Source organism: Euphorbia lathyris, chromosome 1, assembly GCF_963576675.1.
Source record: "Euphorbia lathyris chromosome 1, ddEupLath1.1, whole genome shotgun sequence".
NCBI classification, from domain to species: domain Eukaryota; kingdom Viridiplantae; phylum Streptophyta; class Magnoliopsida; order Malpighiales; family Euphorbiaceae; genus Euphorbia; species Euphorbia lathyris.
Genome location: NC_088910.1, coordinates 33305840 through 33326148, shown reverse-complemented (window position 1 = coordinate 33326148; position 20309 = coordinate 33305840). Strand labels below are relative to the sequence as shown.

The window sequence follows — 20309 nt, the reverse complement described above, 5'->3', positions numbered from 1 at the left end:
ATTCTAAAATAAAAACTTCATAAATATTATCTAAAGTTATATCTAAATATAAAGATAATATTAGGTTGTTTGGTAGAATAATATTTAGAAGCAATTTAATCACTTTGAATCTTCTAATTTAATTATTCCATAATTAATTTATCCACAATTATAATCTAATCATAATTGACTAAAATAAATTAATTCTTACATGTATATATATAATACATGTATTTCCCCTTTTTATTATTTGGGCCTTTATATTGGGCTTCCATCTATTAATTAACATTCATTCCTCTTTTGGTTCCAAGTCTTATGTGTGACACATTAGGTTCTTATTGCTTCTAGCCGTATACAACTATTAAATTAATTTTCTCAGAATTATATTTAATCTTTGTATAACGAAATGAGTGCACGAACTGTGATGGGCAGATCCGAAACATTCCCCCAGAGCTCTAAGAAGACAAGTTGATTCCGTCGTTGACCTTTCCGTATTAGTTACAGTATAATTCAATCCTTTGTCAACTACATCCTTGAACTGAATCTTATGACTATGGGCAATGTCAAGTCACATATAGCGAGATGTTCGTTTTACTTGTACAGGCCGAGTTAACTCCAATTAGATAGGTTAAGTGAAATCTGCATTTCAAGTCTTAAACTATCACCTTATAAGGATTTAGAGTTAACTCTTCCACAAGCGATCCTTGGACGTATCTCCCATTTATCAGGAGTGACAAATGCTCAATCCAATGTATAACTATCCTGCAATTACTTCCTGTAATACCCAACGTCTCAACAGTGTTATGTCAATCCCTATTGAAAACATATCACTTGACTTGGGGTGGCTTTAAGTTTATTAGTTTATTATAATGATTCGTCTCAATTCATGCTTGTATGAACACTTTATAATCACTTTAAATAAACTCATGGATTTCCTTTTATTAGACTTATTTAGTTCTTTAAAGGAGGTTGCCTTTATACAGTTATGAAACCATATCTTATTAAAACATATAAAGAACAATTCATTTACGTTAGGTTTATATCCTAGAACAATTGTCTATAGGACAATAAACCCCAAATATTAGCACATTATCTTCTAAAATCGACAAATTTATAGACGCTATCGGTGGTAAAGTAAATAGCCACGATGATAGTTTTAAATGAATTGAGAATAAATTCGATCAATTAATTAATAACCACTCGTCTAGCATCCATAATTTGGAGGTTCAAATAGGACAAATTGCTAAATCAATTCCATCCCAAAAAGACGGAAGTCTTCCCAGCCATACGGAAGAAAATCTGAAAGAGCATGTAAAGGCTATCACTCTTCGTTCGGAGAAAAATTACTTAGGTCCGGAAATGCCTGGAGATTCTACTAACATTTTGCAGGGAAGTGATTTGCCAACGAAATCCAATGAAGATAATGTAAATTCAAAAAGTTCGCAAATTGATGCTAGTACAAAAACTTTTGTACCTAAATCGGATTTTCCACATAAAGTCCGAAATAAGGACTATGATAAACAACTTTTAACGTTTTTGGACAAACTTAAAAATTTGCATATAAATTTAACGTTTATGGATGCGATAACGCAAATTCCTAACTATGGTAAATTTTTAAAAGATTTGATTTCTAAGAAAATCAGTTGGGAAGGAATTTCATCCATATCGTTAACGGAGGACTGTAGTTCAATAGTGTCGAGTAATTTGCCCACTAAACTCAAAGATCCTGGATGTTTCACCATCCTGTGTAAGTTGGGAGACATTGAATTCCCAAGTTGTCTTTGTGACTTAGGAGTAAGCATTAACTTAATGCCATTGTCTATTTTCAAGAAATTAGGTTTAGAAGAGGATATCAAGCGTACCAACATGGTTTTGCAACTAGCGCATCAAACCACTAAGAAACCATATGGTATAATTGAAGACATTTTAGTAAAGGTTGATAAATTCATTTTTCCTACCGACTTTGTTATACTAGACTTTGCATATGACGTTAATTGTCCGCTAATCTTTGGTAGACCGTTTATGAATACGGGACGTGCATTAGTCGATGTGTCGGAAGGAAAAGTAGTTTTGAGAATAGGTGAAGATAAGATTGAGTTTAATATGAACAAAGCAATGAAAAATCCTATGGAAAGAGTTAGTTTGTATGAAACTTGATTTGGTCGAAGAATGTGTCAATGATGTTATTCAAAGAGAAAAAGTGATAGAACCCATAGTAGGAGAAGAATTAGAAGATAAGGCTCCAGAGCCTTTGATTCGAGAAGATGGACCAGTTCCGCCTTCAATTGTAGAACCCCCTAAGTTAGAACTTAAAGAGTTACCAAACCATTTGAGGTACGCTTTCCTAGGCGAAGGCGATACTCTTCCTATAATTATCTCTAACAAGTTAACTGAAGAACAAGAAGAGAAATTGAAAGAGATTGTTAGAAATAGGATATGGAGTATGGGATGGCAAATTTCAGACTTAAAATGAATTAATCCTAGTATTGTAATGCACATAATTCACTTAGAAGAAGGTAAGCCACCTAAAGCGGATAGGCAAAGACGCCTAAATCCGAATATGAAGAAAGTAGTAAAAAATGAGATTACTAAACTTCTAGACAATGGAATCATTTATCTGATCTCGGATAGTGAATGGGTTAGTCAAATCCATAGTGTACCTAAAAAGGGAGGCATAACTGTAGTAAGGAATGACGAAGGTGAATTAATACCTACACGAACCACCACCGGTTGGAGGGTTTGTATAGATTATAGGAACCTAAACAAGGCAACCAGGAAAGATCATTTTCCTTTACCTTTCATTGATCAAATGATCGAAATGATAGCCGGTCATGCATTTTATTGTTTCCTAGACGGTTATTCTGGATTTTTTCAAATATACATTTACCCGAATGACCAAGATAAAACAATCTTCGTGTGTCCTTATGGAACCTTCACGTATAGGAGAATGCCCTTTGGTCTATGTAATGCACCCGCAACGTTTCAACGTTGTATGACTGCAATATTTAACGATTTCATTGAAGATAGCATGGAAGTTTTTATGGATGATTTTTCAGTTTCTGGAGATTCTTTTGATGCATGTTTACAAAACTTAGATAAAGTGTTGTCTAGATGTGAAGAAACAAATTTAGTATTAAATTGGGAAAAATGTCATTTCATGGTAGTTTTTGCATGTGATAAGTTTAGGTCATATCTGTTAGGATCTAAAGTCATCGTTTATACCGATCACGTAGCTTTAAGGTATCTATTTGCTAAGAAAGATGCAAAACCGCGTCTTATTAGATGGGTCTTGTTATTACAGGAATTTGACATAGAAATAAAGATAAAAAGGGAGTCGAAAACCTTATCACCGATCATCTATCAAGACTTGAAGATGAAAACGGTCCTATTGGTGAAACCATCGGTATACGAGATGATTTCCCCGATGAATATCTCAAACAAGTGAACAGTGTCACATCACCATGGTATGCGGATATGGCTAATTATCTCGCAGCTCGCATTGTTCCAGAAGGATTAAACTTACACCAAAGGAAGAAATTATTTTAAGAAATTAAAAGGTATTTTTGAGAAGATCATTTCTTGTTCAGAACATGTGGTGATGGTATAATTAGGAGATGCGTTGGTGAGGATGAATATGAGTCTATAATGTCAGAATGTCATTCAAGCTCTAATAGAGGGCATAACGGTGTAAGTAACACAGTAGCTAGTATATTAGAATGTGGATTCGTTTGGCCTACATTGTTTAAAGACGTTCATTCGTTTGTTATTCGGTGTGACAAATGTCAAAGAACCGGGAATTTAGGAAGGAAAAATGAGATGCCTCTCACGAACATGTTGGAAGTTGAAGTCTTCGAAGTGTGGGGAATAGATTTCATGGGTCCTTTTCCCCTTCTTTTGGTAAAACTTATATATTAGTAGCCGTAGATTATGTTTCAAAGTGGGTTGAAGCAATTGCAACCCCGACAAATGATTCTAAGGTAGTTATTAAGTTTCTCGATGCAATATTTTGTCGATTTGGAGTCCCTAGAGTTATGATAAGTGATGGAGGTACTCATTTCATAAACCGAAGTTTTGAATCGCTTATGAAAAAATACAGAGTACACCACCTTGTATCTACGTCATACCATCCTCAATCGAATGGTCAAGCGAAGATATCGAATAGAGAACTCAAATGGATATTAGAGAAAATTGTTTCATCTTCAAGAAGAGACTGGGCACACAAACTTAACAATGCGTTATGGGCATACCGAACTGCATTTGAAACACCTATAGGAATGACACCTTACTGACTCGTGTATGGAAAAGCTTGTCATTTACCAGTAGAGTTAGAACATAAAGCATATTGGGCTATTAGAACCCTTAATTATGATTTGCAAACAGCAGGAAAGAAGAATTTGTTCGACTTAAACGAGTTGGATGAATTACGCCATTTATCCTACGAAAATGCAAGGATATATAAGGAAAAAGTGAAAAAATGGCATGATGCTAAAATTAAGGTTAAAAGCTTTAATGTTGGGGATAAAGTATTACTGTTTAATTCTCGATTAAGGTTATTCCCAGGTAAGCTTAGGTCTAGATGGTCTGGACCGTTCGTAGTCGTTAAAACTTTCGATTATGGATCCTTAGAGCTAAAAAATACAAAAGGCGACTGATTCAAAGTTAATGGTAGTTGATGCAAAATTTATTATGAAGGCGCTCCAATACAAGCAATTGAATCAGTGGACGTATTCTATAAAAATTAATTAATTAGTTTTCATACCTTTTATTTTGTTTTTCTTGAAATTTTGTTTGTTGTTTTATTTTTACTTGTTTTTAATTTAATTTGTTTATTTTTATAATTTTATTTTTATTTGATTTTAAATTTTTAGATTTGTGTATAAACAAATTTTATTCAATAAAAATTTATTTCAGTCATGTTTTTAATTGATTTTCAGAAAATTTTAATGTGTTTAGTGAAATTTCAGGAATCTCAGTTGAGATTCCAGAAATCTCAGTAGAGATTTCAAGTTTAGGTTTTTCAGGAATAGCTAGGAAGTTTCTGTTCGTACCGAGATTTTAAAATCTCTAACGAGACGAGCGGAAGGAGGTTTCGACGAGCCTTTACCTAGATAGGGTAAAGCGTGTCGCGATCGAGATTCCAGAATCTCGGTCATGACATGGTCGTTATTTCGACTTGTCACCTTTGTTTTTTCCATTTTTCTTAAATCCTTTGCTAAAATTCGAAAATTCTGTCAGTTTTTCACCCAAAAGGCACAAATTGACACCATTTCATTCCGAACAGACACATTAATTCATTCTGTTCCACTATATATATTTCAAAGAAGATCAGAATTATTTTACTTACATTTTCATCTCTATCAGAATTCTGATATTCTTCTCAATCTTTTAAAACAAAGTTACAGAACTTCTCTTCCAAACATGACTACTTCTCTTAAATCTTCAAAGAAAAATGCTTCTGCACGCACCAAGCGTACTGATATGTCAGAACGTTGCGGAGCAACATTCCCAATTTATAACCATGATGAAGGCAGATGCTACTATCGATTCCAATACGCAATGTTCGTCGGAATGATGTATATGGACGAGTTCTTAAATGATGAACTCGGAATAAGCGAAGACATGGATCGTTATTTAAGGAATTTAGGATGGTCTAAATTCGCCTTCATGAAGTTTCCAATTATAGGAGACTGGGTTTTAGAGTTCCTCTGTACTGTTCGCTTTGTGAATAAGTGACGTGTTCGTCTCAGTTATCATAGAGAAGGCGAGGCATACATATTTGGATACCCAGAACTTCATGCCTGGTTTGGTTTCCCACTAGGGATACTGTATAATACCATCCTGGTAGAGATATGACATCTCAGGATATTTGGAGAATGTTAACTGGTTTGTGGCGATTCAATCCGAGTCTCGCCTACAACAAATCTATCAACTCCAATTCCATGATGTACTTGCACAAATTCCTTTGCCATAGTTTGTTCGGACGTACTGGTAGCAGTGTCGTCCAAGACACAAACTTGTATGTGTTGGGAGACATCTTCCAAGACAACACCGTTAATTCCTCAAAAATATTGATGGAGGGATTAGTTGCCGCATCACGATCAAAGGAAAGAAAGGTTGGGTTCAGGAATATAATTTGTGGAATCATCCTTGGCACAAAAGGATCAGTTTCGGTTCCCTGGACTGATAAGGAACCATTCCCCATCCTTGACTATGAATTCCTTGAAAGTGAGGGACTTGTCAATAGAGTGTTTAGAGTCGGCCCCCCGATTTCTTTCTCTTGATGAAAGATAGATCTTCGTGTAAGACAAGATCGATCGGGCTAGAGCAAGGCGTATCCCAATTCACCGGGATGTCCTTTGATTTTATGTTGTTTTGTTTTGTTTAAATTGTAAATATATTTCATTATTATTATTCATGTACATATGCTTTTCCTTTAATAAAATTTCATGTTTAAATCTATATGAATGGAATAATATCTGTTGAATTTATAAGTATCTAAAATGTTTCTGTATATATCTGATTATGAATATTAATCTGAGCAACAATGTTAAACATTAATGATTAATGAACATTCATGTTTAAGTTCAATTCACCTAAAGTATTAATGATCATTTATGATTAATTTAATTCAATTATGTCATTAATTAGTTCATTATTTCAGTATTTATCAAGGTTAAACCTTTGGTTTTCCCTTCATTTAATGTTTTAATTGTGTTTTTTAAGTTACATGTATTAATACATACATTAATGGAACATAAATTCAAAAAGAATAAGTTAATGCGGAGTTCTTTTACGTGTTTTTCAGCCACCAGGTCATGAATCTCGGTAGGGATTTCAAAATCCCTACGCGAACAGCGAAACACAGGATTTCAGGAGAAATACATCTCCCAAAAAAGCTCATATCGCGACCGAGATTCGTGAATCTCGGTCGCGACACGTGACCTGTAGGGCGGGGATATGCATGAAATTTGCACAATTTTTAACCTTTTCCTATTCCTACACTAATTCCTAACACCTAAATCATACCTATATATACCTATCTCTTACACAAGCCTTACATCACCTCAAATTTTCACCAATTACACACTCCAACCTCTTCCCAATACAAATATTTTTTTTATCTTCCCAATATATTCACCCATATTCATCATCTTCTTCTTTCATTCAAACCATAATTCTCATTCACAAACCCTTTCATATTTTCATATTCTCTCATATTTTCAAGATCAAAAACCATGCCTAGAACAAAGGTATCCGCCAACAAAACCAAGGCCACCGAAGCAAACCGTCTTCCAGTGAAATATGGGGCTGTTTTCAACATTGAGTTCGAAGCGGAGGGTAAATGTTACCTTCACTTCAACGGAAGCAAGATGGAGTTCATAGACATGTCGTTTCTCCACTTTGATACGGTAAATGACTTATCTTTCTCCGACCGGATTAATGAATTTCTCAATATTCTCGGATGGACTACTTTTGCTAGCATGCGGTTTCCACACAATGATGAGTATATTCTAGAGTTTTTAGTCACCTTGAAATATGATAAGAGGAACAGATTTATTTCTTTTAGAAATCATTGGATTATGTATACAATTGATTATGAAGCAATGGGTGAGATGTTTGGTTTTCCTACGAGTAATTTTGTTCAAAAGCCTAAGGAAATTGATACCCATACCATTTGGCATGCTTTATCCGACCAAGATACTTTTTATCCTAAGAATACCTCAAGCAAGTTGATTAGGGATAATTGTGCTTTCTACTTTCACAAGTTTTTCTCTTTCTCCTTGTTTGGACGGGTTGAAAGTTCTAAGGTTCAACTTCGGGATTTGTTCGTGCTAGATTGTATTTTTAAGGGTCTTCAAATTGATAACATTGGCATGCTATTCGACAATTTGCAATGTGCCTCCGCATCCAACACTAAGCAAGTACCCATGAGTAATTTAATTACTGGGATTGTTTTAGGCGCACGTGGTGAATTAGCGGATTTTCAAAACCTCACTTACCATGAAAATTTACCTCTTTCGGATATTTCGGCTCTTCTTCGGGCCAATTTATCGCTTAGGGAAAGTCCCCCCGTCTTTGTATCCTATGAAGAACGTGTTAGGCATCTTAATGTTCGCACGGGTGGAGGAGCTTCTAGCTCTCACGGGTTAGGTACCGAAGAGGGTGATGATGATGAAGAAGAAGGTGAGGAAGAGGAGCATGTTGAACCACAAGCACAAGCACAAGGGCATGTGGAGGAAGAGCACAATGTTGATGATCAAGTTGATTTGAGGAGAATTTTGAACCAAATGAATGCACACAACCGACAAATCAATTTGCGATTAGATAATATTGTGGAGAACAATCAAGAGATGAGTTCAAGAATTAACGCGGTGGATGCCAATATCCATACTTTGCGGAGAGAGCACACGTCAACCCAACGCCGGATGTTATCATTTTTCCGTCGTCAAAACGTTGTGACCACACCATCTCCACCGGGTTCACCTTCACAAGAATAGGTTTGATCTAATCTTTTCTTCACTCATTTATCTTATTATGTTGTCTTAATTAAGTTTGGTACAATGATTTTATTTTTCTTCAAGTTTGGTACAATTTAAATTTCTATTATGTTGGATAATTACATTTCATATTTATCTATTTTCTTTTCGTATGCTTTATTTCGTATAATTTTTCGTGTTTTATCAATTTTTGCACCAATGAGGGCATGGTCCAAATTAAGTGTGGGAGTTACATGTATCATTTTATTTTTAGTACGAATGAATGCAACGAATAAGAATGAATGACATTTATTTAAATATAAATGAATGTTAATAGTTTTAAGTAATATACACCAATTGCAACATTTGTTTTATGCAAATGCAACACATTTTTCAACAATTTTTCAAAAATGACATTTTTAATGCAAACATTATTTTTATAACCTTTACATTTTCATATGCTTAAAAATATTTTAACTTATGATTATTTTTGGGTTATCTTTATCGTTAGAAATAAATATTCCTATACGGGCAATATTTTTCAATATTTTTTACAAATCTCCGAAACGATTTTATCAAAAACGTCTCGAGTAAATGTATTTAAGTAAATAAATTCTTTATTTCAATCTCTATTTTATATCATGCAATTCATGATTCAATAAATCTTATTTTCAATTTTCAGTTAGGATTATAGGCATTAAATTGAATTAACAATTTTTAGCTCGGTTTGATTTTCGTCTTACATTAACACCAATTGAAGTTTTTAAGGAAACTTTAGCCATAATACATGTTGAATTTTAAGTCAATATAGGATGATTGTGCTATTTTTCTTTTTCCCAATTTACAATTTATTTTTATAACTCGTGTTAATTAAATCAAGTAGTCGTATTCTTAACTTTTGGCTACGATTGAGACCAACCTTATCATAATCGAGGTATGAAAGGGAAGAAATAATTAAGTAAACGATACTTTTGGCCACGATTGCGACCAACCTTATCACAATCGAGGTATGAAAGGAAAGTTAAAAAAAATTAATTAATGTGTTTAAAGTTTAAAGTAACGATTGCGTCCACCCATGGCATGGTTGGTACCTCTTAAGCGAACACAAAGCAATTAAAATAAAGTTACGATCGAGACCACCCTTATCACAGGCATAACTAAGAAAATAAATAAAACCTAAGTAATTATTCAATTCATATTTCATATAATAGTTTAGGTTTTGGGAAAGAAAATTTTGTCCTTTGAAATGCCTTGAGATGAAAGACTCAAAAACATGCGTGCTTATATCGTCTTGAATGCTTCAATTTAAAAATTGAAATACAAGACGAATGATATATCGCCTTTACTCTAGTTAGTTTGATATTTTGCGTATAAATTTGCCATGCAAAGTTAATCTTTTCGGTTTAACTAATTTAAAAAGGAATACAAGGATATAGGTTTTATTTTTATAAAGAGATTAGTTAAAGAATAAATTCAGTGAAATTTTGCTCGGGACTAGCAAAAGATTAAGTGTGGAGATTTGTTAAGCCCAAAATATACCTAAAATATAATTAATATTTACACTAGTTTTGTTATGAATTCGTGCTATTTATATCTATTTAGAGTACTTTTACGTCCGAATATATTTCTTTGATGCAAGGTACCTAAATATTTGGTAAAATCCAAATAGGAGCGAAAACGGATCAAAAACGAAGGAAAAACCCTAAGTTACGAGCCACAAAGATGAGAAATTCAGCGCAGTGATATGAGGAGGTAAAAATGGAGTCAACACCGGGAAGAACAACCCGTGTCGCGACCGAGATTCCCAAATCTCGGTTGCACACGCTCTTTTCAGGCACTTAGCATGTTCGTTCTGAAGAATAAAAACTGCTCCCCTTATCTCGGCAGAGATTCTGAAATCTCGGTAGGATCAGCAGGTTTTTCAGCACTAATTTCACATGTTTTAATTCCAAGAAGCACGTCTCTTCGGGTGGAAGAAACGTCTCTTCGCAGCGGACACAACTCTTCAAACACGACTCATCAACATCTATAAATAGAGAGTTGATTTCAGACTTCAAGGGAGTTAGACTAATTAAGATTAGAGAGCAGAATTTATGTAGAACATCTGAGTCAGAAACGATTCAGAGTTAGATTTCAATTTTGTAAAAGCAATCTGATGTACACAAATTGTTCTTAGATTTCTTACAAACATAGTAACAATTAAGTTTAGATTAAGAATCGTTCGAAGACGAGTTTTCATTCTGGTAGTAGACGAACCATCTCTATTCCGAAGATTCAACGAGAAGATCAAGCAGCGGAGGCGACCCTAGAGTCTGAAAAACTCCAACGAGGTTTGAGGAAAGGATTGACAACCCGGAACTCAAAATTAGTTCGAATGCTTTCATGTTTCCTTTTCTCTGTTAACTTGTATTGATTCATAAATTCTATAATAAAAGTTTACGCAATTCAATATATCTTTCTATAGTTACTTTGATAATTTCTTCGAAGTAAGATTCTGGTGTTTTCATTAAAACGTATTTAATTAACATAGTAACAAGGAAACTTTGTTGAACACTTGAGAGAGTTTATATTTACAGATGATATGATCGTTAGGTCGGCTTACCAGAAATAAGTATCAATTCGATTAAGGTAGAAATCTACTCCGATCCAGAGAGATTTCTACGGTTCAAAGCCTTTTAATTGAAGGAATTTAACTTTTGTTACACACTTATAATCATTACAAAGTTTAAGTTGATATTTTGCTTAATGCAAATGAGTTTAACGTTTTTCTTACTTTAAACGCTAAAAGTTTATGTCTTGTAATCCAATCTCAATACAGAATTGATTTCTAAATTTCTAAACATAAAGTTCTAATCTGATTCTTATTAATTAAATCCATCACAATCCAATTCAATTAAACGATTTTCTATAATATAAACCTAAAGACGTATTTAAACAGATTCAAAATAAGTTTTTGTGAAAAGAAAATTCTCAGTGGGATCGATATCTTTTTATTACTACAAGCGAAACCGTGCACTTGCGGAAATCGCTCAACATAAACCCAAACATTAGCTTTGCAGGCTTCGCATAAGATCGAATCTGCAAAGTCAAACGAGAGGGAGACAGACGCGCGTAAATATTGAGGGTATTATGGGAAAGTCAGACGAAATCAGTCTACATATATATGTAGTAGGTTGAGTAAATGAGTTAAATATGTAAATGAGCCTCTCATTTGACATAGTTTTGTAATTTTCGCATAAAAAAATTAATTATTTTACAAAAATTTAAATATGTACTTTTTTAGAATTTTTGGAGAATACGTCTCCATTTATAATAAGTAAAAAGGTGGAAACAGAAAATCATTCCTAAATTTAGATTCGCTTAATTAGCAGAAGAATTAGCTAATAACCAACATTAATTAATTAAAAGAATTATGATCCACAAAAAATAAAAGGTGAACACAACTTTACCGAAGAATACTCTAAGCCCAATAGTTCATAACAAATTCTATTTCATAAATGAACCTATAAAAGAAAAACTCCCTGAATAATCAGATTCTGGGACAGTGTTGAGTAGCAACAATGGCAACTCATTCAAAAACCAGCGCCAAGGCGAGTATTTACGCTTGGCGTTGCGTTTATATTATTGCCATTGTTGCTGCCATTGCAACCAAAGTAAGCTGTGATGATACAAAAGCAATTCCAGCAGATAGATCTCAAGTAAATGCATGGTTTGAAGCCAATGTTTTACCGCTTTCGCAACGGAAAGGCACTTTAGATGCTGTTTTAGAAGCTGCTGAACTTAAGGCTAGAGTGATTAAGGTTAGACAAGATGGAACTGGTGATTTTAAGACCATTAATCAAGCTATAGCAAGCATTCCTGTGGGAAATAAACAGCGTGTGATATTGAATATCGGGCCAGGTATCTATAATGAGAAGATCTTAATTCCTAAAACTAAGCCTTTTATTTTCTTAGCTGGCACTCCTGGTGCTGAGCCTATTTTGCAATTTGGTGCTACTGCTAAGCAAGTTGGAACCTTCAATTCTGCCACTCTTATTGTCTTCTCTGATTATTTCAAGGCTAGTTTTCTCATTATCAAGGTACCTACATTATTCCTACATCCTCTCATTAATTTGATGTCATGTCATATATATTATTATACTATTCAAAACCATGGCCGCTTAGACCGTTTAAACCCCATTTAAGCGTTCAAGAATCTGTCCTGATTGGAACAACGAAGCATTTTTTTTATTATTCTTTTTTTTTATTGTAATTAACTTTTGAACATCATCAAATGGCTTTTTAATGAATTGTGTTTATTATTTTTTTTCTTTAATTGTGTTTTTTTACATGTTTTCATTATATGGTTTAAAACTCTAAGAATACATGTTTTTTTATATTAAATTATTTTAGATAGTATAATACATAGTGTAATTGCCTTTATATTATTAACAAATAAAAAAATATACAAAAATACGAATCCAATTAATCCCAAATAATCACTGAAGACCCTATCCGCCCAACTGGCACCCTTCAAGTCCATAAAACCATTTGAATTTTCTAAATCACCTATCAATTTAAGTTTTGAAGTAGTACGTGTGGCTAATATCATTCACGTACCCTTATCGGTTTCATTTACATGTCTCATTACTTAACGGGTATACATTTTGAATCTGATACGATTTGCATTGAATTAATTTTGGGTTGATTAGAATACTACACCAAGACCAAATGCAGATCAAGCTAAATCTGGAGCTCAAGCAGTTGCTTTAAGACTTTCTGGCGATAAAGCAGCTATTTATAGCTGCAAAATTTACGGATTTCAAGATACTCTTTTGGATGAGAGTGGTCGTCATTTTTTCAAGTCATGTTTCATTCAAGGGACTATTGATTTTATCTTCGGCAGTGGGAAGTCCTTATATCTGGTAATTAAATCAAATTACTTCATTAATTACCTATAATCTTAAACATTTTTCTGAGTATATAAAATGTGAATTTATGAAATGAATGCAGCAAACAGAGCTTCATGTGATAGATGAGAAATGGAAGACAGTGATAGCAGCACAAGCAAAGCAAGAGAAAAATGAAGATTCTGGATTCTCATTTGTACATTGCGCCATTTCAGGAGTGGGCGTAAGCGACACGTACTTGGCCCGCGCATGGATGTCTTGGTCCGACGTCGTATATTCCTACTCTACTATCAGCAAAGCTGTTCTTCCTGAGGGCTGGGAGAGCAGTGGAAAACCTGTGGGGTAAAATTTATCGTTAACGTTTATAGATTGAAGTAATTTTTGTTATACCAAACCAAATTTATGTTGACGTAACAGAACTCATAAAACGAGACTCTTACCGAGTCAGGAACCATCCCTTCTGCTCACCCTAGGTATAGGGTGATAATTGCACCTCCACAACAATGTTAAAATGATGTCGTTTTGACCTAAAATTTATTCAATGTTACCTAAATATGTTAGGGGAAAATTTAGATGTTACTCCTAATTTGATTCTTTATACTAGATTAAATTATCCATATATATTGCTATGATTATGGTCTAATTTATTAAAAGTAATTAATTATATGAATTTAATTGCAGAAATATGTTATTCGGAGAATTCCAGAACACCGGACCGGGAGCAAATGTTGCCGGACGTGTTAAATTCAGCACTCGGCTGAGCCCAACAGCAGCTAAACGTTACCTCACTCTCGGATATATTGAAGCTTCCCAATGGCTGCTTCAACCAATCAGCTAGAAATTATTTTCAAACCATTGCTACCACTTGTAGTCCACATATTCTGTCCCCCTGTGCTTAATGAAAATATTGGATTTTTATTGTTGGAGTTTAAACAACTTGGTTATTTTGTTGAAAATATCACAATATTATTAAAACAACACTGAAAAAGAAAAAAAATGGTATATCACGACGTTAAAATTTATGGTTAATGATGTCTTTTACCGTCTCTAAACACTTATCCACGTTCTTTAAAGCTTGTCACAAGCATCATTAAATCGCGTGTCATTTATTCTAAAGGATGTATAAATCTTATGTGGGTAAATTAGATCTCAAAGTATTTCACAATACAAACATAGTCATTAATTTTCGATTGTCCCTCTGATCAAAATTCTCTGGATTAATAAATTCATTATGATTTCTGATGCTATTCCGTCATTGGACAAAGTTGGCTGCTTATGATATTTGGATAAATTGGAGACTCCTAAGTATTGATTATGATCTTTCTATTTCACGCCCGATGCCGATTGAGGTCGTCTAGGGTCGGGTTTGAGAGAAAATAGAGCATACAAATCTGAAATAGAGAAGATTGAGAAAATGCGATAGAGATAATTGAGAAAATAGGTTTTTTATGATGTATTTTGATAAATATAGAATACCTATTATATAGGCTGATACATAACAAAATAAGAGAAGAAATAGTAACTACAACCACTATTAGGATTTGCTAAAATAAAGGACACTATACCCACTAACAAATCATGTGATATTTTTGACTTAACAACTAATAACCATCTAATTATTCAACAACATTTTCCTTAATTTGTTTATAAATTTTTCTGTTAACAAATTTAAAAATTTGATTGACTTAATTTTCTAAGCAAATAAATACCGGAAAACAATAAAAAAATATTTTCCGGCAAATAAACGGGACCTTTGTGACACAAGCTTTTATTAAAGTGATTTGCAATGGATTTGAATTTTCTAAACTTTTCTAAAGACAACCTTAGTAGATGTTAAGTCTTACTATATGGGTGGGTTGTTGTTTTGCTTCTGGTGCCAATTTAATTGGGATTTTAAGTTTCAGCACCTCACTAGCCTCCAATTTCAAAAACTTATGAAAAGTAATTCACAACTTGATAACATCTAGATTTGGCCTTTGGCGATCAGACCCAGATCATCTGCCTTTTAAGTTATTTTGATATCAAATGACAGGATAGCCTTGAATGGATAGATTTTTTTATAAAGTTCCAAACTTACGTGCCTTATGCATGCATCTTGTTCTAATTATATGATAAAGACATATTACAGTTGTCATGCATAAAAATGTGATGTATATTGTGCATGAAGATTTAATGAAAATCCATCTCAATGGTTGATTTAACCTTCACAATTTTTTTGATTTATCATAATAATATATATGACATTCATGACACTTCACAAGGGTAGCGAACTTCAAATTTCTTTGATTAAATGGAACAAGAACGGGGAAAAAATTTATCTTGATTGTCATAATCAATTTCAGATCAATGTATGTAACTTTTTTCCCACAGATCTATAGAGAAGCCTATTTTTATATAGATTCATTTGTACTAATAGAGCCAAAGTTTGAGTTTGGAATTGAACCGAGGTCGGAGTTTCTATTCGAAATGCTAGGCCTGTGAGTAACTCAATCAAATGATTTCTTGAGCGTATGCACCTTACTCTGTTGTTTTGTTCATTGTGAAACTGTATACAATCAAGATTTTATGATCTTTTATTTGTTAGAGTCCACACTCACCACACCAAATTGATACCATCACTTCCTCTTTTGGTGGATCTACTGGTGGCTCCGCTATAGGTAATTGATGCGTAGAGATGCACTCGAGCACACGCTCTACGTCAAGTGGGGGATAAGTGTACCCCGTCATTATCAAGTAATAAACTTGGTTAAGTCCACGTATATCGAATCCATGAGATTTATACCCACAAATGTCAAATCATCTCTTAGAACTAGCTAATCGGACTCAAAGTCGTTGCTTCAGATTCAGAGATGGAAATTTTGAGCTTGGGGAAAGAGGATGGAACCGTAAATTCATCAAGGTGATAGAGGAAGTTTTCTACAACAAGCTCTCAAGGTGTAAGGTGCTTTTATTGCATAAAAACTCAATATCTAACTGGGTGCCAAGCACCCCTATTTATACAAAAATCAAGCTCAGGCCATAATCGTAAATTACATTTGTCTTTCGATCATTCACACACAGATGTTGAATTTGGGGCCATACGGCGTGTGGCAGGGTCACATGACGTGTTGACATGGCTGACCATGATGAAATCACACAGCTCAGACGCCGTTTAGGGTTGTTTTTGCCCGTGTCAATGCTTTCCACATGCCATGTGGGATGTTTGTTGACTAGGGGACATTGTATTGGTTGATTATCAAAATTCAATCGATATTGTCCCATTCACATTCCACATGTCGTGTGGAGTTCTTACACGTTTTGTAACAACTTGGAAGAGGAATTTCTTCCTTTCACATAGTGTGTGGTGAGTTCTTTCTCGGATGTTCGTTTGTCTCTTGCATCTTGTTTACAGTCCATAAGCCTTTAAAATACAAATATTGAACTAAGATTACTTGATTTATTTATTTATTTTATTTATAACAAAAAGAGATTAAAAATGACTAAAATTAACTAAAAGAACACATTTTATTATTTTCAATGATTTATTGAAATACACGTGAAATTAAACATTAAAATTAATTATTAGTTCAAGAATAATAAACTGTAACTTGTCCTAAAGATAGGGATAAAACGTCTGTATCAGTGAGGTGCTGTTGCGTTCGGCCGTAACACCTTCGATGATCAAGTTAGTGAATCTTTGAGTATAAAAAGTATTGAAAAGAGGAGAATGTTGTTAACTTACTTGTAAAGGTGTCCTAGTATGGGTATATATATATATATATATATATATATATATATATATATATATATATATATATATATATTCCTTTTGTAACGTGCTTGTTTAATTGAGGTTAGTCCTCCTATTGATTGTCATTAATCCTCATTCTAGTTAGAATAACGGTTTGTCATTATTCCTCTTAGTGGCCTTTGAGAAATATGTTTAACAGAAAAGCATTAATTGCAAGACAAGCCTAGAAGTTGGAAAATCCTAAAGAGCTTTTTGGACTTTTAAGAGGGCTTCTGGTAACATCCAGATTTGCAAATGATGTCATCAACCCTTATTGCTTCTAGAAGAAGAAATAATGACAATTAATAGGAATAATGTCAAAACTGTTATTCCTTATAAAACCTTTATTCCTTCTAGATTAATAACAATTAATGGAGAATTGATGACAATGAAGCTCAATTAAAGCAATGAAGTTACGAAAGAGATTATATATACCCCAACTAGGGTATGCTACAAGTAAGTTAACAGCATAACATTCACCTCTTTTCATACTTTTTATACTCAAATGGTATACTAATTTTATTAAAGAAGTGCCCACAGCCGAACCCAACAACGTCTTATAGTGGAGCCACTAGCAGAACTACTAAAAGAGAAAATTGTCGTTATCACAACTGAATTCAAGTTGGGTTTTCAACTAATTTCTTTTCATATTATTTGTTTTAATTCTTGAAAGTTTTACTACATTTTAATAGTGCATCGTCAAATTGATGACATATAATTTTTGTTATGTCATTTATATTCATAGCATTTTGAATATTAATACACTTTAATTTAAAAGCATATCCATATCCATATCCATGACATTGAATCATATATTCTCGTCCACATTTGGCTACACATAAAATGTATTATGTCTCTAATAATTAATTATGCATATTTTTAACGACACTTCAATCATTATACCATTAGACAGATTGTTAATACCAAGGTTGCTCCCGTTTTCTATCATCTTCAACATGCCCCTGAATCATGAATCTGTTGGAGCAATAAAATTAATAATGTAAATACACACTGTAAACTTTTAATTGATTAATTATTTCTTCTCTCTTCTCTTAATACAATTCCTCACTCACACCATCTTACAATGCAAAGTCTTATTTATAGGCTACTAGTTTGGACGAATTTTTAATTGAAAAAAAAAACAATACACCTAACCTACATACTTTGAACATAGACTCCATCACACAAATATTGATTTTTTTCATTTTCCATACTTATAAGAAATGTGAAAGGATGAACCAATCCATCAATTATTTTTTGTCCATTTTTGACTTTCCATACTCACAAACATGTGATTGCATTTATTATTTTGTTTTTCTTTTTCTTTTTTTTTATTAATTAAAATTAAGTTTAATTTATTTTTAATATGCCCCCTTAAACTTAATTTTTCGTGACTCCCAGTTGATCTCTCAATTGACAAACCCATCATACTTCAGCGGCTTCGTGAAAATATCTGCAATCTGCTCTTGTGTCTTCACGTACTTCAGTGTCACCTCCTTTTGCTCAATACACTCACGAATAAAATGATACCTCGTATCAATGTGCTTACTTCGATCATGAAACACTGGATTTTTCACTAATGCCAGTGCAGACTTGTTATCGATAAAAATCTTCGTTGGATCATTTTGACTCATCTGAAATTCTTTTAGCAATTTCCGAAGCCACATTGCATGACAGACACATGAGGTTGCAGCAACATATTCAGCTTCACATGTTGACAGCGCCACAATTTCCTGCTTCTTCGAACTCCATGTAAATGCAGTATCACCCAGAAAAAATACAAAACCAGTTGTACTTTTTCAGTCATCCTTGTCACCGGCCCAATCACTATCACAGTATCCAACTAATTTGAAATCGTCAGTTTTTGAATAAAGTAATCCCAAATTAGTTGTACCTTTCACGTAACGGAGATTTCTTTTTGCTGCGTTCCAATGTGACATCGTTGGGGCTTCCATGTATCGACTTATTAAGCCGACTGCAAAGAGAATATCCAGTCTCGTACATGTCAAGTATCTGATGTTGAAACACCTTTCCACAAGATTTTGATTTGACAAAATCATCCATGATTAAGAGGCAATTAAATTTAAATGCTTTGATTTAATAGTACTAATATGTTTGTTCAATATTGAGTGCAAAAATATATATAAAGTTAAACAGGACAAAAGTCAGCATAAGCCAAGCTGAGTGGAATGGAACTCAGCATGAAAGAATAGAAGCTGAGTGGAGTAGAACTCAGTCTCAGAAGTCTTCTTCAAAGTTGCCAGAACGAAGCTAACTAAATTAGAAGACTCCTTCAGAATTATATAAACAGAACGGAGCTGACTAAGAAGGAACTCAACATGGAAGTTGAACATTCGAATATAACGAATGAAGCTGAGTGACAGTCAGGACAGCATGAAGGATCCGTTCACTAAAGGACAAAGTCTGCCAATCTTCTGCACCAATAATTGAAGCCTCGAAAATACACAGAAGACTAATTCCAAGAAACATGGGTCAATGGATTATTGGTAAAAGACAACTGGCACAAAAAGACAAGTCTGATGCAAGAAGACAAAACCTGACGCCTAAAGAAAACAGAGGAAGGGAATGGCGGAACAGTCTGAAGCTGACCAGAAGATGTTCCCTAAAAGAGCCGTTTTGGTGTTAATGGCTAAAACAATTCAAATGATCCATCTGTAGATTTCCATCTATAAAAGGACAATCAAGAACCTTGGATCATTGCCGAATTACAAAAAGAAAAATCCAAGAGAGAAATCTTCAAAGCACTCAAACACAAAGATTTTACACCAAATCTTCTATTCCTTGTGTAAATGCTAGATTGATTGTTTTGTAATCATCTAAGGTGTTCTTTAGTTGAAAAAGAACAAGTTTGTGATCAATAGAAATATTGAGAGTGTTGAGCTGAGTACTTGGTTGTAAGCATTCAGTGGTAGAAAAATCTAAGTGCTAGGTTGTAGTACTTAGTAGGAGCTGAGTAGACGAATAGAGGACGTACTCTTGCATACTCACTGCCTTGTAAAGGGTTTGTGCTCTACCTTGAAAGAGCTCAGTATTGGATTGAAAATCTCAGGAGGAACTGGGGACTGGACGTAGGCAGAGAGGCCGAACCAGGATAAGTCGTGTTGAGTAACTTCTAAACTCTTTCTCTCAATATATATATATATATATATATATATATATATATATATATATATA

General features: G+C 33.8%; 1 protein-coding gene across 1 annotated transcript; it reads left to right on the top strand.

The window, feature by feature from the left end:
- The first annotated feature begins 12006 nt into the window (after positions 1 to 12006).
- Positions 12007 to 14266, top strand: LOC136228692 (probable pectinesterase 49). Its single transcript, XM_066017180.1, has 4 exons — positions 12007 to 12535; positions 13148 to 13360; positions 13449 to 13687; positions 14027 to 14266. Exons 1-4 carry the CDS (start codon positions 12017 to 12019, stop codon positions 14181 to 14183), a joined length of 1128 nt encoding a protein of 375 aa, XP_065873252.1. The 5' UTR covers positions 12007 to 12016; the 3' UTR covers positions 14184 to 14266.
- Positions 14267 to 20309: the final 6043 nt, after the last annotated feature.